Genomic DNA, 27101 nt, shown 5'->3' on the forward strand with positions numbered 1-27101 from the left:
TAAAAATTAAAAATAAATAAATAAATAAAACTTTCTCATGTATTACAATCCATTCATTTCCTACCGCTCATGTTCATGGTTGCGGGTGGCTGTAGCCAATCACAGCTGTTCTCCGGGACAACACCAAATTTTTATTGGATAATGCGTAAGGTACACGGGTCATTGTATGGCTTTCACAGAATTACATTTTAAAATATGTGGCATTCATGGCTCTCTCAGCCAAAAAGGTTCCCGACCCCTGAGTTAGAGTAAGATTTTTTTTTTTTTTTTAAATATGGAACGCTTCACGAATTTGCGTGTCATCCTTGCGCAGGGGCCATGCTAATCTTCTCTGTATCGTTCCAATTTTAGTATATGTGCTGCTGAAGCGAGCACTAGAGTAAGATTTTAAAGGAAGTAGTAATTGACTCTGAAGCTGATGGTCTTACAGGTATGTAAAACCAGAGTCTGTCTTGGCCTCATCCCAGAATGTGTCAATGGCCTTTCAGTATTTATTTTGTGCCTAGAAAACAGGCAAAAGTGACACCCACTATGGTATAATTTTATTAATCAATGTCACCCTAATAAATTCAATAAAATTTTTTTAAATTAAATTTTTTTTTAAAGTAACCCACCTGATGCAGTGGACAGAGCATCAGCCTGGGATGCTGAGGTCCCAGGTTCAAAACCCCGGGGTCACTGGCTTGAGCATGGGCTCACCAGCTTGAGCACGGCGTCGCTGGCTTGAGCATGGGATCATGGATGTGGTCCCGTGGTCGCTGGCTTGAGCACAAAGGTCGCTGGCTTGAAGCTCAAGGTTGCTGGCTTGGGCCTAAGGTTGCTGGCTTTGTGCAAGGGGTCACTGGCACGGCTGGCGCCCCTGGTCTAGGTATGTCTGGGAAGCAATCAGTGCACAACTAAAGTGACACAACTACAAGTTGATGCTTCTCATCTCTCTCCCTCTCTCTCTGCCTCTGTTTCTATCACTAAAAAAAAAAAGAAAAAAAAAGTGACCCACTTTGCACAGAAAAGCTACATATGGGCACTCTACCTGTTTCCTTCTCTCTCTTTCTTTCTCCTCTTTCCTTCCTTCTATCCCTCCCTCTCTACCTCTCTCTCTCTCTCTCTCTCATTTGCAAAGTGAGATACCAGGGATGGGATCTCCGGTGTTGTTTCTGGGAGAAGGATGAGTGTGGATTTTTTGGTTATCTTTGGACTTTTCCTTATGGCTTGACCTTACAAAACCATGAACAATGATCTTTAAAAACTATAATGTCATGAAAACATTACTTAAAAAATACATGGAACATTTATATTTATGAGAATGTATTTACTTTTAGACCCTAGTTTGCTCTGCCTGCCAGGAAGCTCAACGTTGAACTTGGTGCTCAGTTGCACATTGAGGGTTTTACTGTCTTTAGTCCAGAACCTGGAGTCAGAAGACCTGGGTGTGAATCCTGACTCCACATTTTACTATTGGGTGGCTTTTTGGCAAGTTGGTTAACCTCCCTATGCCTCAGCTTCCCTATTTATAAAATGGGATAACAGTGTGTGCTTCATGAGAGTTGTTATGAGGATTAAATTATACAGGTTAGCCTGACCAGACAGTGGCGCAATGGATAGAGCGTCGGACTGGGATGCGGAAGACCCAGGTTCGAGACCCCGAGGTTGCCAGCTTGAGCGCAGGCTCATCTGGTTTGAGCAAAAGTTCACCAGCTTGGACCCAAGGTCGCTGGCTCGAGCAAGGGATTACTTGGTCTGCTGAAGGCCCACGGTCAAGGCACATATGAGAAAGCAATCAATGAACAACTAAGGTGTCACAACAAAAAACTGATGATTGATGCTTCTCATCTCTCTCTGTTCCTGTCTGTCCCTGTCTATCCCTTTCTCTCTGTCTCTGTAAAAAAATTTAAATTAAAAAAAAATTATACAGGTTAAGTACTTAAACCTGTGCGTGGATCATAGCAAATGTTAGATATTTTATTTTAATAGATATACATTGGCTGGATTTCATCATCAAGCCATATTTCAGGGAGAGCTCACGGATATTATGTGCTTTTGCTTGCCTCATCTTACGTCATGCTTCACTTACTACCTGTTTCTGTTGTCTTACACTCCTGACATTATCTGTAACATCCCATGTACTTTTACTTATCAATTCCATTGGTTCTGTATTTCATCAAATCCTAGACGCCACTGCTTATATCCTGTACCATTATACTGTGAATCACTTAAGAAAAAAATATCAAGACACCATCAATTCTAAAATACATCCCAGTTCAGAAATGTTCAAAAGTGTAGGGATAAAAGTGTAACTTTTAATCCATGAATATGATAAGAACGATCTAATCTTTTATTCCTGGATTGGGCCCTTTGCAGCTAGGAGCTGTTCCTGCTCTTCTGATGCCTCGGTTGACCTGGAAAACTCTTCCTCCCAGTCCAGTCTGGCCTCCAGCACTCTGGCCCAGTGCCACTCTAGTGGCTGCTTTCCTGCTGGGTCAGCTCCAGACAAGTGAGTCTAACCTTGTCTGCACAGCTGGTGCAAGGGGCTCAGGTTTCCCCGGATCTGGCAGCTGGTAACCCAACTGAGTGTTGATCTTTAAAGCCAGCGTCCGCAGGCTCACCTGACTTGCTCACCTCCGGTGACTGTTTTGCTGTTTCCCATTTCAGCCTGTCTGAAGTGGGTTGTTCAGATGGGCAATGAAAGTGACTTGTCTGAGGTAAGTTCCTAGGGAGTGTAGTGTGGAAGAAAAACTAACCAATGTCCAGTGTTATTTCCCCACGCCGAGAGCAAAGGCCAGAGCTCAATAGTAATTTTCTTGTCTGCATGGGTTTTGATCACCAGATTATATTTGAAATTATTCCTTCTTTGTTTCCCCCCACACACACAATTTAGTGAAGGTGGGGTGCGTTGGGAAAGGTTAAGCCTGACATCATACATGGCCCCTGGGAATTAGCAAAGACACAGGCAGGGACAAATTTAGGAGTCTAATGTTGACTGGGCACCCTTCCTAAATTAAAGTGCCCATCTATGGCCCTTAAGGAGAAAAAGAGGGCTCTGGAGACAGAAAACCCAGAATTATATCCTGAATGTCATTTCTCAGTCAGATGACCTGGAGGAGTGAGTGGGTCGGTCTCTCTGAAACCCCACACTATAAAGCGCGGATGGGAATACCTCAGAGCTGCTGAGAAACACCAGGACACCAGGAATAGCGATGAGCACACGGCCAGTGCTCAACAAATGGTAGTAGTAACAAATGTCAAATGCCTACCAGGTACCAACACGATGCAAACATGAAGTAAAAGCTAAACGCTATTCATGCAGGGGAGGCATTATTACAGCATTTATTATAGCAAAGCTCCCAAAGTTACAAGCTGTTAGGCAGCCAAGCCAGCAATCACCCCAGTGTTTCTTGGGAGTGCAGCCTCAGCCAGCACTTCTGCAAAGTCCTCTGGGCGGCAGGCCCTGGGGTGGGAAACCAGGCCAACCTGCTATATGAACATCCGCCTGATCTGAGGCCAGATGGGGCCAAGCCTAGAAGGCTGGGTCTTTGCCAGCTGTTGAGCAGCATGACCCAGTCTGAGAGCTGCTTTCTCTGCCCAGCACAAGCTGGATGGGCTGGCATTGGGCCTCTCATCCAGACTCTCCAACCCAGGGATACTTCCACGCCTGCTGACCAGGGGCCGGTCTCTCATCTTTCCATGGCTCCAACTACCAGTCACTGTGACCCAAATGACAGCCAAGCCCCGAGAAAGAAGGCTGAGAGAAGCAACCCCTACTCGGGCATGACATATTTGTCTTCTAAATGAGGCATCAATCCTAAGGAGTCACTAGCAACAGAGCATATCTAAAAGGTCAGGTGGCGTGGAAATGAACTAAGACTGGTAGAATTTAAGAAAGGGGCAAGACCATTCAAGTTTTTTTTTTTCTTCTTGGTTCTTCAATTGTTAAAATAAACCTATATATAAATACCAAGTCACAATCACATAAAGCTACCCAACCACCTGTAAAAAAACAGGTCACTTTATACCAGATTCAGACCAAATGTTTTGCTTTTGGTTATAAAGGCAAATTTTACAAAGCAAAGGGCAGGTTGAGATCACCCACTAATCTTCATTCCTTCCAAACACCTTATCATAAACACAAGCCACAGTCACGATGACCGTTTCTACAGGCTGCACTTTGCTATCAAAAGTTCTTTCTTCTAAGGGAAAAGGATTTAAAATACCAGTATACTTCAACTGATGCTTTCTGTATGATTCTGAAACTGACATACAAGAGTAAACCCACATATAACTCTACAATTGACACGGTTTTTAAAATCTATAAATTCTGTAGTTGAAATGCACGGTCATAGGCCAAAACCTGGCCACAATTACTTGGACAAAATGTTTATCACCCATAAACTTTCATTCTGATTAATCTGGAGGTTGGATTTGCGGTCTTAATGGTTTCTGGCCTGTGAAACAATTTTGTGAAAGAACTGTATTTTCTTATCCCTGTGCTGGCTGGCTGACAGCCAGGTCCTCTGTCTCCATCAGCTGCTGCCTCAACTCACAGGCGTGCTCCAGCCTAGTCCAGCCTTTTTCCATCTTGTTGCCCTAGGGCAGTGCAGACCAGTTGAATCCAACTTCGCCTACATCACAAGCAGGCAGGATACTTCAGGGAGCATACAGTTAAGATTTGCCAACCTAACCTCTAGTTATAGGGCTTTGCTTGGCTGCTGAAGGAAATTAAATCTGGACAGAAATGATTATTTTGCCGGTTCTCCAAATGACATGTTTGTGGCAGCTAGGAGAGATAAAGAAGCAGGATCATTTTTTAAATCATGTAGCTGGACTCTGAACCACTTTAAGAATCCAACCACGTCTTCCCTGCTTTCCTTGCTTTGGCCAGTCTAATACGTGAATAAATACATTAAGGTATTACCATCCTGTTATTACCTTCCTCCCAACAGTTGGAAACATAAGCATGTTTCTACTTGATTCATGTTCTGCAATCGTCCATTCATCTTGGCACCATGGTTTTCATGGGAAAAGGAAGCAAGCAATTCCGGCCTTTTCAGAGAATGATTTACCTCAAAATGCTATTTTTAGTTGGTTGACTAAATTGGTTGGAGAGTAAATAATTTAATGGTGTGAAGAATAAGTAATGCATCTTATTTTTAAAAATTATGATGCATATATATTACAAAATAAAATGCAAAAAAAAATCACAACAGGTTTCAAGATAGATACTTTTGTGCTTTTTGTAAATATAAGTGATTCACAAGAAGTAACCTCAGCAAATTTGCCACTGGCTTTCAAATTGATAACCCACACCCATACCCTTAACAAAGCCAACTATAAGAACTTCCAAATGTTTTTTTCTTCTTTTCCAAGTGAGGGGAGATAGAGTCCTGCATGCACCCCGACTGGGATCCACCCTGACAATCCCCGTCTGGGGCCGATGCTCTGCCTATCTGGGGCCATGCTTGCAACTGAGCTATTATTAGCACCTGAGGTAGACTCCACTAAGCCACTCAGGGCCAATGTGCTTGAACCAATCAAGCCATGGCTGAGGGAGGGGAAGAGAGAAGGGTGAAGGAGTGGGGTGGAGAAGCAGATTGTCACTTCTCCTGTGTGTCCTGACCAAGAATTGAACCCAGGACATCCACACTCTGGGCCAACACTCTACCACTGAGCCAACTGGCCAGGGCCCCAAATGATTTCTTAGTGGAAACAATCAAGTCTTCAAGAGTACACATAGATAATAAAGTTTTGCTTTTTTTTTTTTGCCTCCTCAAAGGGCTAAAATCACTAGATTTTTCTTATGGCTATTTTTTTTTTTTTTTTTTTTTTTTTTTACAGAGACAGAGAGAAAGGTACAGACAGGAACGCAGAGAGATGAGAAGCATTAATCATCAGTTTTTCGTTGCGACACCTTAGTTGTTCATTGATTGCTTTCTCATATGTGCCTTGACCATGGCCTTCAGCAGACCGAGTAACCCTTTGCTCGAGCCAGTGACCTTGGGTCCAAGCTAGTGAGCTTTTTACTCAAGCCAGATGAGCCTGCACTCAAGCTGGCGACCTCAGGGTCTCGAACCTGGGTTCTCCGCATCCCAGTCCGACGCTCTATCCACTGTGCCACCACCTGGTCAGGCATGGCTATTTTTTTTTAAAGCTATTATTTATTAATTTTAGAGGGGGGGGGAGAAAGAATGAGAGAGAGAGAAGACAGGAGCAGGAAGCATCAACTTCCATGCTTGACCAGGTAAGCTCAGGGTTTTGAATCGGTGACCTCAGTTTTTCAGGTTGATGGTTTATGCACTGCACCACCACAGGTCAGGCTTCTTATGGCTATTTTAAAGAGATAGATTCACTATAAACCTGTTAGTTCCCCTAAAAGATCTTATTTCTTTGCTCAGTAGTTATTTTCCTTTGTTCTAGAGTTTGTGTTGTAAGCATTACTGCAATAGTCCTTCCAGCAGAAACCAATGTAGAAGTTGGATGCATTCATCAAGAGTTCTAGCCTGTGCTTGTGCTGTTTCTTCACCACCTTTCTTGCTTAATGTGCTAGTGGTGTTCCAAGTGTACAATGGAGACAGACAAACATATTTAAGAAACATTTGTAGAAGTTAGTGGCTTTTTATGTCTTTAATTAAAAAACTCAACAAAATATATAATCAAGCATTTTACATGATCCATCCATTCTTAGTGTCTGCAGGTATGATACATAATAGAAGGCAAAAGCAGGTACACTGTATTGTTTCTCTTTGGTAAGTCACCAATATTACCCCCTGCAGAAACAGGCTACATGTAAAAACAAACAAAACAACAAAAAGCATAAAACCATGGTCTTAAAATAATTGTCCCTTAATACAAACAACAAAATATTTAGCAATAAAATAATACAGTAGATGGATTTTCAAACTGACTGAAATTTATAATACTTTATATCACAGGGGTTAAAGTAACAAGCTGCTTTCCAAAATTAAGGCTCGCAGCAGTAGTTTGGGGAGGGGCACCCTTTTCTAGTTATATCCTGGCTGTTTTTAGTTGAATAACGTCACATTCGAACCCTGCCTCTCCCGTGCTGTTGTTAAGGAAAACAAAAATCCTTTCCCTAAGTCTCGTCTGCCCCCCCCCCCCACCAAATGCACCTTTAATATGAGGCAAATCAGTTTCCTTAAGTCAAAATTTACCATCTAAATTCAGTGTTCCAGAATAAAAAATATTCCTCCCACTTTATAGCAAAGAGACATACTGTGGGGTTCTGCTGAAGCAATATATACATGTTGGAACTAAAGATCAGAGAAGCAGAAGTCCATTCAACACATAGCAGCTTACATCTAAATATGTACAGGTATGTATGTTTTCACAGTTACATTTTAGAAAAAAAATTACATTTTACATGTTCAGAAATATTTCTCCTATAGTCTATATTTTAAAAACTCAACTCATGAAAATGCAGTACAAGAACATATGAAATTAAATAAATCTTCTAAACCTTGAAAAACAGATACTTGAACTCAGTAAAGCTTGAGGTTTGTGTAAAGTGAGCTCTGTCAGTTCCAACTACTAGGAAAGGCAGAGTTCCCTAAATGCGATAGGAGAGAAACTCCAACACTTTAGAAGGAATCGGCAGCTCCTGAACTTGTTGAGTGGGCATCACTCTCCGGATTGACATGCGACATAAATGTTGAAGGCTAGGGATCTGCCTTGGAGTAGCCCAAAAATACACACTTCCATCATGTGTCCTAAACAGAAACAAACAAAAAAAGCACAAGCTCAGTCTTCCAAATATATGTGTTTCAACATCCTACAGCTACAACTATCATTCAGGGCTGTGTATCGGAGTCTCAAACTGCACATTAAAACCTAATTCATTAGATCTATCCAATGATCATGATCTCCTCTATGCCAAAACAGTAATGTTATAAAGAGTCCCTTATGGAAGATTTACTGACAATATTGGCTGCTTTGACTAAAAACCACCTGAAATTGTCTCTTAAAAACAAACAAAGGCCTTGGCCAGTTGGCTCAGTGGTAGAGCGTCGGCCTGGCGTGCAGGAGTCCCGGGTTCGATTCCTGGCCAGGGCACACAGGAGAAGCGCCCATCTGCTTCTCCACCCTTCCCCCTCTCCTTCTTCTCTGTCTCTCTTTTCCCCTCCCACAGCCAAGGCTCCATTGGAGCTAAGTTGGCCCGGGTGCTGAGGATGGCCCCATGGCCTCTGCCTCAGGTGCTAGAATGGCTCTGGTTGCAACAGAGCGATGCCCCAGATGGGCAGAGCATCGCCCCCTGGTAGGCATGCCGGGTGGATCCCAGTCAGGTGCATGTGGGAGTCTGTCTTGACTGCCTCCCCGTTTCCAACTTCAGAAAAATACAAAAAAAAAAAAAAAACAAAAAAAAAAACCCATAAAAAACAAACAAAAATGATTTACCCAGCAGCTAAAACACTGCCATCAGTAGAAAAGGCACAGCAAAGACCATTGCTCAACGGTGCAACTTGTACTGGATAATCCTCATCAATTCTCCAGAACCTCACCATTCTGGAAGGGAAATAAATTGTGCAGTGAGTATACAGGAGGAAATTTAAGGTAAAAGCAACTTTCAACCTGACCAGATGGAGGCACAGTGGATAGAGCATAGGACTAGGATGCTGAGGACCCAGGTTTGAAACCCCGACGTTGCTGGCTTAATCATGGGCTCATCCAACTCGGGTGTGGGGTCGTTGGCTTGAACATGGGATCATAGACATAATGCCAAGGTTGCTGGCTTGAAGCGCAAGGTCACTGGCTTGAGTGAGGGGTCATTGGCTTGACTGTAGCCCCCTGGTCAAGGCACAATGAGAAAGCAATCAGTGAACAACTATGATGCCTCTCATCTTTCTAACTTCCTGATTATCTCTCTCTCTCTCACTTAAAAAAAAAAAAAAAAAAAGCAATATTTAAAACTGAGAAAGAAATGCCAGTGTCCTGAATCACGAAATAGTACAATCACACACAAATCACTGCAGCAATTACTGTGATTAGCTTTATAAAGTATTTTACAGTCTATACCAATTGACAATCTAGATCAACTCACATGTAAGAAACTATAATACATGTCTGTCTTCTATTCCCAGTTCAGATCCATGACGCTCACAGCCAAAAGCTTTCTTCTTTTCCTTACACTTAAAATCCAATATCTGATCTGGTTTACTCTCATTCCAAGAAATTTATAAAGCCTTTTCACCTAGGTCGAATATGGCTAGGAATGCCAGAGAACTGACATTCAGAATTTATCTGAGCAAACAGGAACACAATACTGGCAAATAATAAAGAACTCTGCCTGTACATTTGCTAACATTCTAGAAAGATGAGAATGAGTTGCTTTCTGAATTAATGTGACCAATTTTCTTAATGCTATATCCATGCACACTGTATGATAAAAGCTTGAGAAAATGGAATGGCTACATTAGTTTCTGCTTCTTACCAATAAGCAACACATTTCAGTCATGAGACATTTCATTTTGTAGTCTCAATTGCAGTGGATACAAATTACTCTTTTTTATCTTTTATTTTACTTTGACTATGTTCTTCTGCTTCAACCTTTGTAAGACTATTACTGAAAAGAATCTGTGGGCTAGGCTAAAAGGTAGTTAAAAATCTACCCAGTTTGCTTAACTAGCTAACAGGGAGCACAGGGAAAGGCATGCATTATCTTCCGTTTACACGGCTACTGTTCAGGTCAGCATTCTTTAAGATACACGACATCTCCCAAGATCTTGTCTAGAGAAAAGAGACACTAAATAACAAACTGCAGAAAGGCATTTTTTTTTTAAATATAGCCTTAAGAATGTTTTCATTAAGTAAAAGGATGAAAGGAAATCTTTAAAAGACAATAATAAATGGGTCAAGCTATAGTTCACACACTTACTTATCATCAGCAAGGCTTGCAATATGCAGTCCATCATGACTAAAAGATACAGATCGTACCCATCTGTCATTAGCTCCTCCAGCAAAAATTGGAGTAGGTGGGGGAAACAGGTGCCTGAGGTCAAAATACACGTGTTCAGTGGAAATGAGGGTCACAGTCACTTCAAGAAACATAACTACCCAAGTACAGAGTACATCTGTCTTTGAGTAATGGTTAAAGTGGCTTTAACGAACACAACTAAGAAGACTTGAGAAGAGCTGATATATCCAAATTAAATAAAAGGAACCTGAACAGAATTACTAATCTCCTTTTAAGAATGTGGTTTCAGGCATTTAGGATTAAGTCCAATTTTAGTTTTAACTATTTTTTCCAACATGAAACTCTAAATTAATTACTACTTGTACAAGTAATGTCCTATTAACAAGATTTGTATCAAGAGAGCCAAGTTTATTTTAGCGTTTATATTCAAAGCTTTGCGTTACTCAAGGGCTTAAATAATGAAATTATAAGTTACCATACACTGCAATTTTAGGTTTCACATGTTAGTGATTCTAATCATTCATGAATTTCTTAAAAGTTATACTGATGGCCAGAGATAAATTACAGACTAAAATAATTCATGCTACACTCACTCACTCACCCAAATTCCATCAGAATGTCTCCGGTATGTGGATCCCAGATATATACTCGAGTATCATAAGATGCAGTAGCCAGTAATGCTCCATCGGGAGAAAAGTCACAAGCTACAACATCGTGGTGATGTCCTTCTAGTTTCCGTATCATGGTATATTTATCCATATTCCAAAGAAAAACCTGCAATAAAAAGGCAAATGTTATAGCTTCATTCAGACGCACAAGGACAAAATGGCACATCTTAAACTAAAACTCCCATATTTAATTCAGATTATATTAAACATTATAAATTAAGGATAATTAAAAGAATATGCTCAGTGTCATAGATTTTTTAAAAATCAGTCTTTAAGTTAATTAAAGTAGACATGCACATTCTATTTCAAATGTTTCTGTTAAATGTTAATTTAAAAATAAGCCTAAACATAAAAATAGCAGTGCAATTTAACCACAAAGTTATACTGAAATTCATTTATTTCAAAAACTAATTAACTAAAATATATAGAAATAAATACATAGGGTTAAGTACTACAAACCCCCTTCTTTTTCTTCCAGAAACTACCAAATTTTAAAAAAATATACAGACAGAAAATGTAAGGTTAACAAATTGTTACTCCATTGGCATCTCCCTTTGAGATAATCACTTGTTTACAAAAGGCTTGGGTCACCAACGTGAGCCTAGGAAGAGAAACAGATACTGCAAGCAAAGAGAATTTTCACAGCCAAATGAAATTTCTTTGGCAAAAACAAGGATGTTAAACCACATTACAAAATGAAAATGCTAATTTATGAAAATAATACAATTAACAACATTTCTGTGAATCAAGATTTGCTAAACTTATTTTTACCAAACTGACCACACAATCATTAGTCATTTTAATTATAAAACATTTAAATTGCTTTAGTACAGATTAACATATAGTTTTACTGTAAAATCAGTAGCTGGACTGTGCAGAATAGCTCCAAGTAGGATTCTAACGATTACTGTAGTCTATTATACTGAACATGAGCTTGAAAGTTCAACAATCATAGTAAGACAATCTCTTCTCCTCTTGGGATAAAGCAATCCTTTTGGCTACATTTTTTCTGCACAGACACAATATATTACTTCCAAAGAAAAAACCACAAATTTTAAATGGATCAGACTTAAGGTTATCTCTACCATCTCAAAGAATTCCAAAAAACAGTACTGAGAAACCATCTGAAAGCCAGTTACATTACATTAAATTGGTTTCTCATGTCAGACTCCCAACTCCAACAGACTGGAAGATAAATTAACATGGAGGAGTCAGTGGGTTTTACTGGGGGAAAATTATTTTAAAAAAGAAAAAAAGAAAGAAAGAAAAGCAGAAAGTGGACATCGACCAGCACCTGCGTACGTACAGTACACCTTGCAGCCGAATGCAAGGTTACTTCATCCTATGGTAAAGGTCGCCCCCAGCCCGGCAGCCAGAGATGCCACTCTTTCTGCCCAGCTAACACCATTGTGCGCCTGTGTGCGAGTGGTGCCAGCATAACCTCAATCACACCAATATTGCTGCCACCACCTGTGACAGGGAAAGCAAGAAGCATATGGAAAACACACAGCCTAAAATAGCAATGTCAACATCTAGCTTTGTTGTTCTTATGATTTTTAAAGAACTAAACTAATAAACTAAATACGGTATATTGTTCTAAACCTCCAACATTTGCAACTATCATTTTAACAAACTAATTGGCTAAATAAAATACATTTTAACCAGCCCCCCCACCCCCATTATTTCAAAGTTTATTGTGATCATCAAATGTATTTGGACTTAAACTATTTTCATAAATATCTAAAGCTATAAAGATTTCTTTAACAATACTAACTCGGAGCTGGAAGACAACTACAGAGTTCATGAATAAGCACAACACTCTTAAGAGTCACTTTATACTTAATCTGTCTACAGGTACGCTATACCTGTTAGCATAAGACAGATCATATCAAATTTCTTCTATAATTCACTCTAGGACATACATGAGTGCTATTTTCATTTTTATTATATTTTTAAGTTACTTTTGTTCAGTTAAATGTCCAGGACCAGCTGGGACTCAAACTTTTTAAACAGCAAACTGGACAAAAAAATAGAACAACAGAGAAGAAAATTATTAGCAAGGGAATGTCTTAACATTTGGACTATATCTCTTCTATAGCACAGAAACCTTCCTACATCTTAGTAAAAATAAATTTGACAAACCCCTTAATTTTATGAATAATATATCTAACTAAAAGCAATCCAATTTCTCACTTAACAATCGATAACTGTATTTAATTTCCCTCATGCAAATTCTCCCCATCACGATATAAAACATTTAAGATATTCATGACACAGAGCACAGACTTAATAGGTTACTTAGATTTATAATGATTATGCCAATTATAATCCAATTAACAATAAATGTATAAGAACTTTGATACATACTGCTTTGCTGGCTCCCACTGAGCACAGCATGGAAGAGTCCGGAGAGAATGCACAGCTGTACACCCAGTTCTGATGGCCCCTCAATACTTTCATCATGTTTCCTGAAACAAAAGAAATACCTGCATTAACCCTAGAATCCACTTCAAACGAGTATCACTAAAAAATGGCAGGATCACAGAATCACGAACTTCTATAGTGGCAGTGATTTACCTAGGACGGGGGTGACAATATACACCAGTTACTCGTTTTTCTAACTCAAGTTTTACTGGAATATAATCATGCCAATTTGTTCATGTTGTGCTTCCACGGCAGAAAAGAATAACTATGGTAGAGGTGGCATGGCCCTTTATGAAAAAAGTCCACTGACCATTCATTTTTTACAGAAAATAGACTTTTGATCTAATCCCTTTATTCTACAAATGAAAGAAATGAAACACAACAAGGTTGAGACAATAAACATCTCCAAAATAACTTTATACCTATATTTCTTTCTGATAACCTCTATTCTATTCTAAATCCCCTGTATATTATACCCATGGCACACAATTTAGGCTAAGTATTCTTAACTCTTAGTTTTACAAATATTTACTGAATATCTACTACATACCAGGCAGTGAAAATACAGCTGTGAATAACACAAAGTCCTTACATTCTTGAAGCTTACATTTTACTAAGTATACATTCTTAAAACATGCACTCAACTGAAAATATGTTGAAAGCAAGCACTCTTTGATATGCAAAAGAATATAAAAATTTAATTATCAAACTCCTTTAACTGTTGGAATCTCTTAACCCTTCATCAGCTGAGCAATTAGAAAATTGATAAAATGCAGAGGAAATATCTCATGGTTTAGAAAGAGTAACATATTATTTTATTAGGCAGTGGTTACTACCCATCAGCTGGAACAAGTCTCCAAATCTGAGGATTTTGCTTCCTACTACATTCAATTTAGCTACTAAGCAAGCCCGTCAACTTCCAGCTTAAGGCTGTTAGAGGCTACGAAGAGGTAAGAGATCACCTCTGGGAATCTCAAACAAGGTAGAGTCTCCAAAACCTTATTAATAAGCATCATAATTATCAACATTGCAGAAAAATCTGAGTACTTGACACTGACATACCCTCAATTATATCAAAGGGCAAATCTACTTTTCATAAAGATAATTTCTTAAAGGTTTTATTTATTGAATTTTAGAGAGCGAGGAGAGAGAGAAAGAGGGTAGTAGAGTGGGAAGTCTCAACTCATAATAGTTGTTTCTCACACGTGCATTGACCGGGCAAGCCCAGGGTTTCAAACCCACAACCTCGGTGTTCCAGGTCGAGGCCCCTATCCACTGTGCCACCACAGGCCAGGGTAAAGATAATTTCTTACTTAACCCATCCAATGTAATATTATGCTTACTAGCCTTTACATGTTATAAATTCTGGTGTACAAATCATACTTCAATCTAAATTTTATTAGATCACTAAGCTGTACTTGTTTGTTATTCAAGGTCTACTTAAATTTTCACTACACAAGACGGAAGTTAATAACTCTCCCTAAGATAAGGAAATAAACTCAGACCAGTTCATATAAAACCCTAAAACTGAAGTAGATTTTACCCTCAAATAGTTGGTATGTGTGGTTAGTTTCTGAATAGTATTAGATTGTTTACTTAGAGTAACTGCTGGTTCCTATTCTGGGTCATACGTACGGTTTTGTTTGATCTACACAGGAAAAGAAACCAAAGAACTAAATAGAAAAAAGGAAACTGATCATGTGTACTTTTAAAGTCAAATGCCCCACATGAACCCAATACCTCTCAGTAGTAACATCAAGAAACTAATTCTTGCCTGACCTGTAGTAGCACAGGTGACAGGGTGTTGGCCTGGATTGCTGAGGTGGCCAGTTCAAAACCCAGACATGCTTAGTCAAGGCACATACGAGAAACGACTACTACAAGGTGAGGCTTCCCTTTCCTAGCCCCCCTTTCTCTCTCTCTCAAAGCCATAAACAAAACAAATAAAAGAAAATAAATAAATAAAAAAGAAAAGAAAGAAACTAATTCTTTTTCACAGCCTGGAAAAAAAAACATACCATCATCTTTTAGGTCCCAAACTCTCAGAGTTTTGTCTCTTGAAGCTGACACAAGAATCAAACTCCCATCTGGAGCAAAAGTTAAATCTCTGACCACTTCAGTATGATCTACCAAGTTAAGGAGGAGTTTTCCTAAATGCAATGAATGGGGAAATAAGACAATATTAGCAATTTTTATCAGTTTCTGTTTTATAAAATACTGTTTCTCACTATTTTAAAAATACTTGGATACCTCTTATTACTTAATGCTTTTACTATACCTTTAAAGATTCACTATTTACACAGTTTCAAAATGAATTATTTTCAGTATAGCAAAGCCTATATTTGTTAGAAAAAAAATAAAAGGAAATTCCTGAAATGTATGTACATAAACTCCTGGATCAAGTTAATTTAGTATCAAGAAAATCTATATTATCATTTAAATCTTTGTATAAGATTTCAAAAGACTTTTTTTTTTTTTTTAACAAAGACAGAGAGAGGGATAGATAGGGATAGACAGACGGAAACAGAGAGAGATGAGAAGCATTAATCATTAGTTTTTCATTGAGACACCTTAGTTGCTCAATGATTGCTTTTTCATATGTGCCTTGACGGGGGGTCTACAGCAGACCGAGTAACCCCCCGCTCGAGCCAGAGACCTTGGGTCCAAGCTGGTGAGCTTTTGCTCAAACCAGATGAGCCTGTGCTCAAGCTGGCGACCTCAGGGTCTCAAACCCGGGTCTTTCGCATCCCAGTCCGACGCTCTACCCACTGCGCCACCTCCTGGTCAGGCTCTTTGTATAGGATTTTAAAAAATGTAAATCAAATTTTCCTTTCCCTTTCCTTAGTAATGGACTGTCAAACTCCCCAAAAGATTCATGTTATCCCACAACAACCTAAATTTTCAAATATAATCGCAGTGGGAAAAAATGTACTTTATTCATCTACTACTACAAGAGTTTTCTATGAAAATCTATGTGCCTAACTTAAATGTTTTTCAAGAATCCAAATTTGGCCTGACCAGGCAGTGGCACAGTGGATAGAGCGTCGGACTGGGATGCCAAGGACCCAGGTTCGAGACCCCGAGGTCGCCAGCTTGAGTGCGGGCTCATCTGGTTTGAGCAAAAGCTCACCACCTTGGACCCAAGGTTGCTGGCTCGAGCAAGGGGTTACTCAGTCTGCTGAAGGCCCGCAGTCAAGGCATATATGAGAAAGCAATCAATGAACAACTAAGGTGTTGCAATGCACAATGAAAAACTAATGACTGATGCTTCTCATCTCTCCGTTCCTGTCTGTCTATCCCTGTCTATCCCTCTCTCTGACTCTCTGTCTCTTAAAAAAAAAAAAAGAATCGAAATTTAATGACTCATCCCCACTCATTCATATCACTTGCTGTGTTATAAATGTACACATAGTTTTAATGATCATTTTTAAAAACTTTCAAATATTTGAGTACATACTATCAACCAGAAACTGTTTTAGGCAGTGAACAGCATATTCACTTTTAATTTCCCAAAGAATGTAACTTCTAGTCCTCTCTAGTTAAACTGAAAATGTCACTAAAACCTTCCAAAGGGTTAGATGACTGTTAAATACCAGATTTGCCTTGAAACCTGTTATAGCTATCAATCACTGAAAATTATATAAGAAAAATACCTTGCTATTTGAGTCATAAACTAAGTTATATGTGATTTTTTAATTATAAGTGATCATTAACGAAACATCCCTTAGATATGCCCATTCCTGCTGTAATATTCTCCAAGGAATGATCAAGCAGTGTGAACTCTATTATCCTAAATCAAAACCACAGCTGAAAATGCTATTCAGGCCAATTATAAAGACACATTGCAACAAGAAACAATACAAAGAAAAAACAAAAAAGGAATAAAAACACATTGCACCAATTCTTGTTTTTCAGTAAGTTAAAATGCTCATATCATATATTCTACTGCCTATGAGCAACGCCCTATATATGAAATAATGAAATTTGCTTTTAAAACTATTGACTCCATACCTGTATATACATCCCATATTTTGATACGTCCATTGTTCAACCCTGTGGCAAGGAGTAGCTGATCTTGTCCAAATTTGAATCGATGCCATTCTATATTTACACAGCGACTCTGTTTTTCTGGAACTGAAGATCCAAAAGCAAGACTCCAGACGATATCACCACAGTCTATAATATGTTCACGAGGCTTATTTTTCTGAGCACCATCACTATTTTGTCTTGACAATCTCAAACTGTTTGAATTAGTGATATTCTTGGTGCCATGTAAGAGACTGGGTGGTAGGGGGGAAAAGGGTCAAATTAAAATCTAGTTATTATTTATTTTGGACTCTTGAGGAAATGAAATGATGTTTGTTAAAGTAACCTTGGCCCTGTCCAGATGGCTTAGTGAATAGAGCATCAGCCCAGCTTATGGATGTCCTGGGTTTGATCCCAGGTCAGGGCACACATGAGAAGCGACCACTGGCTTCTCTCCTCTGCCCTCTCCCCCTTCTCTCTATCTTCTCCCTCATAGCCAGTGGCTCAAATGGTTCAAGCATAGATCCCGGGAATTGAGGATAGCTCGGCTGGTCCAAGCATCAGCCTCAGGCACTAAAAATAGTTTAGCTGATTTGAGCATCATCCCCAGACAAGGGTTGCTGGGTGGATCCTGGTTGGGGTCTGTCTCTCTATTTCCTCTACTCTCAAAAAAAAAAAAAAGAAGTAAAGCAACCATAATATTATTATAGTGATACTAAATGACAACAGAATTCTATAAATGGGAAGGGGAAAAATTGATATTAGCTATGAGGGCGTGACCAAATAAATTCTCAGCGGCTGAAAAAGAGAGGAAGTTCAACAATAAAGTATAATTTATTTGTTTCAAAATTTAGGACTCCTTTAATTAACCTAAAGCAAGTATAAACAAACAAAAAATCAAAACAAAAAGCCTGAGAAGATATTGTGAAGCCAAACACCAGATAATGTCCTTTAAAAAAAAAAAGGCTGAGTAAAATTAAATTTAGTATATAAATTTTAGAAAAAATTTCAACAAATCTAAACTCAATTTAACCAAAGCAGAGGATAAGTACATTAAAAAAAATTACATAATCTATGCACCTGTTATCTAATAAAATGTTGTGAAATCAAAAAGCTTCAAATAACAAAGGTTCCCTGACCTGGCACAACACGATATATACACTACTCCAAGGTACAATTACTCTGCCTTTTAATACACAGCAACATTTATTAAAAACACAAACATATCTGAGAAAGTGTTCTGTAATTATAAGGCCAGATAATTCTTCCCACAAATTTTCTAATAAATATGATATATTCAGCTCATGATAAAACACATTTACAACAGTCTACAAAGGAAAAACTTAAATATCAAAATCTTATTACTCTACATAGAAAAATCAACAAACAGATACAAAATACAAAAAAAAAAGTGTCTTACAAGTTCTTCAGGCACTGGGACCACGGAACAAGCTTTACTGTACAATGTCCTTGGGACCAAGCGAAGTACGAACCATCTGGAGCAAAAGCAACAGTCCAATTTTCACAGCCACATTTCTTGTCAAAAGGAGCTGCAAGAGCTAAAAGTTCGCCTATCGTACGCGATCTCACTAAAAAGAAAAAGAAAAATACAGGATATCATATATAACCAACAATGAATTTGAGACTGTATATTTCTTTGGGACTCACTCAACTCCATTGAGTATTTTCTCCCTTTTCTATGAGGATAAGATATAATGAATTCTGCTTTCTATCCTTGGAGGGGACATATCTGCCTTAATGATATCTTCGGGTTTTAGAAAAGTGGTTTCCTAAAATTTTCCAAAGCAAAAGCTTTTTAGAAAGTTAAAAAAAATATTGGTCAAGTAATAATGCTATAATGATCAATCAGGGCTAGTGATTACTTATGTCCTGACTTTTGCATTGTCTTGTTTTCATCAAAATTACTAACATTTAAAATGTAAAAGACTAAAGTTACTTTGCAAGAAAAGTTATCTTCCAAAAAGTCTGTAGCTTTCAAAAACCATAAACCATTATAAAATACAGTATTAACATTACATCATTACTCTGACAGAAACCACCCACACAGGGCAGGGAGGGCGGGGGACATGGCGGGACACGAATATTCGTCTCTTTTAGGCCCAGATCACAAATACCACAAAACTCTCAGAACTAGAAGGAATTTAAAGATTACTTAGTCTAACCTCTCAACAAGTGCTTTAAATGCATTAATATTTTTTATTCTTCCACAGTGGTCCTCAAGCATCTGCCTAATGGGCTACAAACTGATCCCAACATGGAAATTATTTTAGTTTTTGAAGGACAAATAGGCAATCCCATACATTTCTAATATAGAGTAAATTTAGCATTCATAAAAGCTGGTCTATCAACAGTGTGTACAGAGAATTTTTAGTCTGTGTTTAACAAGCTCGCTCAACAAGCTCCTACGGCACATGTGCCCATGTGTACTCAACTGGAACACCCTCAATTTCAGGAAAGGATCTTCTGTGTCAGTTTATCATCGATGCTGTCTTGGGTTGGTCTTAGTTACAAGTTATTATCAGGTTTAGTTTCCCTAATATCTATTTTGTGGTCAATTGTCTGTTCATCTCTACGGTGTGTTTATGTTTTTGGTTTGAACCTTCCAACAACAAAACTTCCATACATAATATGTATTGCAGTTCAAATAAGAACCACCTATACTTCTAGTGCTATGGCAGATATTTAAATCCAAAAACTTTCAGTCTCAACGTGTGCTCCATCAGCAGCTAGTGTAGCACTTGTCATGAGTAAGTATTTATTAAATGAACATAAGAACACATGTATAAACACACATTCTTTAGTGTGTGTGTGTGTGTGTGTACCTTAGTTGTTCAATGATTGCTTTCTCATATGTGCCTTGACTGGGGGGGGGGGGGTGGCTACAGCAGAGTGAGTGACCCCTTGCTAAAGCCGGCAACCCTGTGCTCAAGCTGGTGAGCCCACACTAAAGCCAGCAAACTTGGAGTTTTGAACCTGGGTCCTCCGCATCTCAGTCCAACATTCTATCCACTGCGCCGCGACCTGGTCAGGCTAAAAACTCTCCTTCTTAAGTGTTTTGAATATTTCATTGCCCAATTCTTTGCTATATTAACAAATAAGCTCATTCTAATATGATATAGCTGAAATTATCAGAAAACTTCCTTCTGGTGACTCAAAATCTTCCTCCTTGCCATTCCACCCACTCAGTCCCAATTCTGACCCAAGAAGATAAGCCTAATTCTGCTCTTACATGACATTCATATGTTGAAGACAGTTAATGACATCAGAAACTAAATCTTTTCATCAGGCTAAAATCTCTAGTCCTTTCAATCATCCCTTAGATTACATGGTTTCAAGTTCATTCCCCATCTTTACCTTCATCACACTTTCATGAATAAACTTCAATTAGTAATGACTCATAAAAGTGGTACTCAGAACTAAACACAATACTTTGGGTGCGGCTTAATCAAAGCAGCAGAACCCCCACTTACCAGCCCCTCACTTGTATCAATACAGCTAAAGTGACACTAACTTCACTAGTAATAACATGACTTTCTTACTACAAAACTTACAAACTAGTGACCCTTATATGTCTGCAGTACAATTTTTTAAGTATACAAATGATTTTTGAAGGGCTTGCTGCTCCATGTGCTTTACATTCCTCCAAGCCCAGTCTTTTTTTTTTTTTTTTTTTTTTTTTTTACAGAGACAGAGTGAGTCAGAGACAGACAGACAGGAATGGAGAGAGATGAGAAGCATCAATCATTAGTTTTTCGGTGCGACACCTTAGTTGTTCATTGATTGCTTTCTCATATGTGCCTTGACCGCGGGCCTTCAGTAGACCGAGTGACCCCTTGCTTGAGCCAGCAACCCTGGGTCCAAGCTGGTGAGCTTTTGCGCAAATCAGATGAGCCTGCGCTCAAGCTGGCGACCTCGGGGTCTCGAACCTGGGTCCTCCACATCCCAGTCCAATGCTCTATCCACTGTGCCACCGCCTGGTCAGGCCAAGCCCATAGTCTTATACAGTCACTTCACTGGGGAACTTTATGTGCCTGGCCCCTGAATTTGCAACCCCTAACTCTTTTTTCTTCTTCTCCTTAAGTGAGAAGCAAGGAGGCAGAGAGACAGACTCCTGCATGGGCCTAAGCTGGATCCACCCAGCAAGCCCCCTACCTGGGGATGCTCTGCCCATCTAGGGCCATTGTTCCACTGCTCAGCAACTAAGCTATTTTAGCGCCTGAGGCGAGGCCATAGAGCTATCCTCAGTGTCCAGGGCCAACTTGCTAAACCAAACACAGGAGAAAAGAGAGAGAGAAAGAGAGAGAGAGAGAGAGAGGAAAGGGAGGGGGAGGGGAGAGGGGTGGAGAAGCAGATGGTGACTTCTGTGTACCCTGACCAGGAATCGAATCCAGGACACCCACACGCTAGGCCAACGCTCTACCATTGAGCCAAAAGCCAGAGCCTTTTTTTTTTACCTTTGGTTTTTGTTTAACCACATCTAGCTATGAGTTCATAAATTTTAGAAGAAAAAATAAAAGTTCACAAATAGATATTTTAAAATTCAACTGAAAAAGGCAAGCTTTATCTTAAAAAGGGAAAGTCCCTGTTTGAACTAGATGAGGATACTTATGTAATTTTTCTCAAAAAATAGACAACTGGCCCTTGTATTCAACTCAAAAACACTTGGTCACCTGACCAGGCAGTGGCGCAGTGGACAGAGCATCAGACTGGGATGTGGAGGACCCAGGTTCGAGACCCTGAGGTCGCCAGCTTGAACACAAGCTCACCTGGTTTGAGCAAGGCTCACCAGCTTAGACCCAAGGTCGCTGGCTCAAGCAAGGGGTCACTCAGTCTGCTGTAGCCCCCCAGTCAAGGCACATATGAGAAATCAATCAATGAACTAAGGAACCGCAATGAAGAATTAATGTTTCTCATCTCTCTCCCTTCCTGTCTGTCTGTTCCTATCTGTCGCTCTCTCTGTCTCTCCCACAAGAAAAAAGAAAAACAAAACACCTGGTAAATTAGACTAGCATTTACCTATTCTTTAGGAAGCTTCCTAAGAATAGGTAAATTCTTAGGAAGACAAGACTAAGTTTCCCACAAAAAATTTATTGTTTTGGTCTGCACTTTAGGACCACTCTGTATTTTCTTTCAGAATCCAAAATCTTTTTAACAAGGCAGGGTTTTTTCTCTTCCTCTTAACCCTGCCTACAATCACAAAATTCCTCTTACATAAAGGGTATGGTACAATATTGTATACTAGCATAAGATTTATAATAAAGTGCTTTGAAAAAAATTACTGAGTTAGCTCAGTTGGTTAGAGTATGATCTAGATACACTAAGATTGTGGTTTCCATCCCTGATCAGGGCACATAAAAAAGTAGAACAAATAGATGTTGCTTTCAAATCGATAATAATTAAAAAAAAAAAAAAAAAATCCTAGCCCTCTATTTTAAAACATTTTTAAAATAAGTTAAACCTTTATTACATTACTTGCAACTGTTTAATGTTGGTATCCTAAGAAATGCATGATTTAATACTTTGTATAAGGGAAAAGCCGCCTGCCATGGGAACTCGGCTATAAGATATAATTCTACATTAACAATATCTGTACATTAGTAACACATCTCCTGAGTCACTGCTGAACCAAGCAAACCAGATTTAGCTCCTTCTTCACATTCCTCCCTGCAATTTCATAACCAGAAGGGAGGATCTGTGATAATGACTTGTGAAAGAGGGCAGTAACTCCCTGAAAGGAGTTATAGACTTTTTTTGAGAGAAAGGACACAGGAAGGGAGAAAGATGAGAAGCATCAATTATTCATTGCAGCACCTTAGTTGTTCATTGATTGCTTTCTCATATGTGCCTTGACCAGGGGGGCTACAGCAGAGCCAGTGACCCCTTGCTCAACCCAGAGATCTTGGGCTCAAGCCAGTGACCTTAGGCTTCAAGCCAGAGATCTTGGAGTCATGTCTATGATCCCACACTCAAGCTGGTGACCCCACACTCAAACTGGTGAGTCCATGCTCAAGCCAGAGACCTTGGGGTTTCTAACCTGGGTCCTCTGCGTCCCAGGCTGACTCTCCATCCACTGCACCACCGCCTGGTCAGGCAAGAAGTCATAGACTTTTAAAATTACTCATGCAATCTTGTCTCTTTCAGTACTCCTAGAGAACCCAAATAGGTATAACCAATATCCAAGAAAGCAGGGAAAAAGCAAGTACTTCTTGATACAAAGCTACACAGATAGTGTTTAACTTTGTGTCCAAATGATACTTTATAACAAAGCCTGACAAGTATTATCCTGATACACCAAAGCCAACGTTGTGGGTTCCATCTGGGGTCAGGGCACATATAAGAGTCAACCAATGAACGCATAAACGGGTGGAAACATCTCTCTCTCAAACTTAAAAAAAAAAAAGGTTAGAAAGGCCAAAGTTCTTTTATATATTGGCACTCAGTAACTTTATATTATTATATCCAGGAAATAAGACCTGGATATGCAAAAAACAAATACATAAATATGCAAAAAATAAATTAAAAAGACTACTTAGTAGATGATTCTACCTTATGTACGTATGCTAAGATTAAAGAAAGGCAGATTGCTCATCTGGGAAAATTAAAACCCCACTGGACTGAGCATAAGGACTTTTGAGTTCTGTTCCACATCAGGACATACTCACTAGTCTTAAAGTACAGTTAAAATAAAAATTGGACATGAACTGTTTTCTCTGCATGCTTAAAATATTTATTAAGCCTGACCTGTGGTGGCACAGTGGATGAAAGGGTTGACCTGGAATGCTGAAGTCTCTGCTTTGAAACCCTGGGTTTGCCTGGTCAAGGCACAAATGGGAGTTGATGCTTCCTGCTCCCCCCCCTTCTCTCTCTCTTTCTCCCCTCTGCCTAAAAAATGAATAAAAATCTTAAAAATATGTATTTATTAAAACCAGGGTTAAAGTCTCCTTCTAACCTGCCATTCAACCTTATTCTTAGGAGAAAGAACTCGGGTCCAGAATTCTAAGTTGTCTCTAAATATAAAAAATTTACCCACATGCTACTTCAGCGTCTCCCTTTCTCTACAAGCACCTCCATGTATTTAGTAAAACTACACATTGAGTTGAAAAATAGGGAAATGCAAAGAATCTCTACTCAGTAGCCCCCTTCAATTTTCATGTAATTAACACAGCAAGTTCAGAGTTGGGGAGTTTTTATTGGGAGGGACATGCTAAATCTATTTTAATTTTTAAAATAAAAATTGTGTATATTTAAGGTATGTAACATGATGACTTGATAAGTTCAATTCTTACTGAAGTATATCTATCACCGCACTGCAGCCCCCCAAACTCCCCAAAAGTTGTTCATTTTACTTCGAGAGAGGATTTAAATCATGCGAGGTGCTTTTTTAAGTGAGCCACTGAGGTCTTTGGCGCACAACCTTCCCAATCTACTGCCCCGTCTGCGGCGTGGCAGAGCTGGCCACTAACCCAGTTTTTAGACAGCCTTTTCCGAGTTTGCTTTTTCTGGACGACAGCTTTTCTTCCGTCACTCCACCCAACCACTTGCTCCTCCCTGCTCCTATGCGTCTGAAAGATAACTGAGTCGTCCTCCCCTGACTCACTCCCTTTCTTAACGCCATACCATTTTCTTTTTAAATACCGCTTTTTTTTTCCAGTCTGATGGCACCTTTCGGTCGCCTCACTCCTCGAAGAGTGGTTGGTACAGACAAGGACCCCACCTTCCATTACAGCTCAGGACACACAAGTCTACCTCTTGCATCGTAAATTGAAGAGTCCCCTGAGACATGCCCAGCACTCCCCTGATCGATCGATCATTCGATGCGCCAGCCGCTAAACCATGAATCCCAGGATAGTGGCCCCTCTCGGATCGAAGAGGAAACTGGGACTCCCAGGGGTGTGTCTGCCCCGGGCCACCCAGTCAACGATCCATTCACCCCTCGCGACACCCACCCGCGGGGCCGCTTCCTCCCAGTTCGCTCCGGGCTCGGCCCCGGCTCACCCTACTTCCCTCCGACTCAGAGGTTTCCTCTCGAGCCTCCCGCGCGGAGTGCCTGCGGCTCCGGAGCCCCCGCGCGCTCACCAGCACCCCTCGCCCACCGTCCCGTCCTCACCGATCTCTTTCTCGTTGACCCTCGGGGGAAAGCTGGCCATCTATGGGGCACCGTCTGATTCCGGGGGCGCGAGGCGGCCGCAACGACGGAGAAGGGAGAGGCGAACGCTGAGGGGCGTGACGCGGGCTCGGTCCCTCCCGGTCCCCGGGAAGGAAGGGAGGGGCGGGGGCGGTCGCGGTCGCGGCGGCCTCTGCCAACTGCCCCGGGAAAGCTCCGGAAGGCCTGGGACCAAACTACGGAGTCAAACACAGACAATAGACCCTGGTCTCTGCCTCACGCTCAAAGACCAAGGCTCTATCTCCTACGATGCCGAAGGCAAACGAGACACTAGAGACAAAATGGCGGGCGATGCTGGTGATATCAGCGCTGTGGGGGCGCGGCATCTCCACGTCACAAACCTAGGCCCCGCCTTCCCACGCTCCGGACGTGATGGCCTCCGTGGGGCGCCCCACCCGCTCACACGGTGTGCGCGGGCGTTGCCTGGAGGGATCTGAGTTAACAGATTGTCCAGTTCTCCCCCTGTCAGACTCTCCAGATAACCTGTCACCGTGGAGTGTAAAATTGGGAAGACGTTTCATAAGCTTGGGTCTGGATTATGCATTCTTGCTGTAAACTGAAGTTGGTCAGGTTGTCTGGGTATAGCTGACCCTCTTCCAGTTGTTTGTCAGGCAATATAATTCGTAAATTAATACAAATGCTCTCCTGATATCTTTATACAAACACTAGGAAAATATCATTCAACAAATCTCACCGAAGGAATTATAAAATTTTATACTCAGGGGGAGATTATAAATTAAGGAAAGGCATAGGTTTAGAGGAAGAATAAAAGACCCTAAAAACAACAAAGGATCTTAAAAAAAACAAATACATTAGTGAATATCACAATATATTTATTTGTACATTTTAAAAAAGTGAGCCTGACCAGGCGATGGCTCAGTGGATAGAGCGTCAGCCTAGGACACAGAGGATCCAGGTTTGAAACCCCGAGGTCTCTGGCTTGAGTGTAGTTACATCCGGCTTGAATGCAGGCTCACCAGTTTGAGCGTGGGGTCGCTGGCTTGAGTGTGGGACCATAGACATGACCCCATGGTCACTGGGTTGAAGCCCAAAGTTGAAGCTTGAAAGAGGTGTCACTGTCTTAGCTGGAGCCCCCAGGTCAATGCACATATGAGAAAGCAATCAATGAACAACTAAGGTGCTGCAACAAAGAATTGATGCTTCTCATCTATCTCCTTTCTTGTCTCTGTCCCTGTCTCTCTCTTAAAAAAAAAAAAAAAGGTGAAAAACCTTTTGAAATAAAAGTAGCCCGTTTTATTTTTTATAAAAAATGCCATATTTATTATGAGACTTTGACATTTACCTTAAAGTCACTATTTGAAAAGGTGCTAATTCATCACTGATATTTAACATTGTACCACAGGATGAAGCAGTCATGATGTTTAAAAAAATGTAAAAAAAGAAAATTAAAAATTGAACAGGAAAGATAAAAAACATTTATATATACACAGTGTTGTTAATAGCACTGTTGACTGAAAACACTGGACAATGCTGCCCACAAGCTGTCCATGCACTGCCCATGTGCTGCCACATGCAGTTCATGTGATGCCCAGTTGCTGTCCACATGATAGCCACCTACTGTCCACTAGCTGTCCACGTGCTGTTCAGGACTGTCCACGTGATGCCTGTGTGCTATCTCACTACTACCCGTATAATGTCCACTTGACGCCCACATGATGTCCATGTGATATCTACTTGTTGCCCACGTGCTGCCCACAACTGTGCTAATTAGATGAAAATACTAAATGAAAAGAAAATATCTACGTGATATGATTAAGTTTTAAAATATAGGTTTTGAAATAGAGTTCAGTGTATGTACCATTCTTTAAAACATATGTATAATCAAAGATTTTATTTTTATTTATTTTAGAGAGGGATA

The 27101-nt window shown here is 40.1% G+C and overlaps 1 protein-coding gene and 1 non-coding gene across 2 annotated transcripts; both read right to left on the reverse strand.

Moving 5' to 3' along the window:
• Nucleotides 1-268: 268 nt before the first annotated feature.
• Nucleotides 269-375, reverse strand: LOC136396419 (U6 spliceosomal RNA). Its single transcript, XR_010749706.1, has one exon. It is a non-coding gene; the product is annotated as a U6 spliceosomal RNA (small nuclear RNA).
• Nucleotides 376-6600: 6225 nt separating this feature from the next.
• Nucleotides 6601-25506, reverse strand: WSB1 (WD repeat and SOCS box containing 1). Its single transcript, XM_066363756.1, has 9 exons — nucleotides 25166-25506; nucleotides 18458-18626; nucleotides 17023-17291; nucleotides 15030-15161; nucleotides 12955-13055; nucleotides 10521-10693; nucleotides 9881-9994; nucleotides 8404-8511; nucleotides 6601-7718 (listed from the first exon to the last, which is right to left on the reverse strand). The coding sequence occupies exons 1-9, from the start codon at nucleotides 25203-25205 to the stop codon at nucleotides 7559-7561; spliced, it is 1266 nt and encodes a 421-aa protein (XP_066219853.1). The 5' UTR covers nucleotides 25206-25506; the 3' UTR covers nucleotides 6601-7558.
• Nucleotides 25507-27101: the final 1595 nt, after the last annotated feature.

The sequence above is a fragment of the Saccopteryx leptura genome, chromosome 2 (genome assembly GCF_036850995.1).
Source record: "Saccopteryx leptura isolate mSacLep1 chromosome 2, mSacLep1_pri_phased_curated, whole genome shotgun sequence".
NCBI lineage: Eukaryota > Metazoa > Chordata > Mammalia > Chiroptera > Emballonuridae > Saccopteryx > Saccopteryx leptura.

Bases quoted from the DNA above. Each gene is read 5' to 3' on its own strand.
- WSB1 (XM_066363756.1), bottom strand. From the start codon at position 25,205: ATGGCCAGCTTTCCCCCGAGGGTCAACGAGAAAGAGATCG. The intron at 17,292-18,457 runs GTAAGACACTTT...CCTACCACCCAG, and splicing joins TCCCAGTGCCTGAAGAACTT to TCTCTTACATGGCACCAAGA. The intron at 9,995-10,520 runs GTGAGTGAGTGA...TTTTGACCTCAG, and splicing joins GACATTCTGATGGAATTTGG to GCACCTGTTTCCCCCACCTA.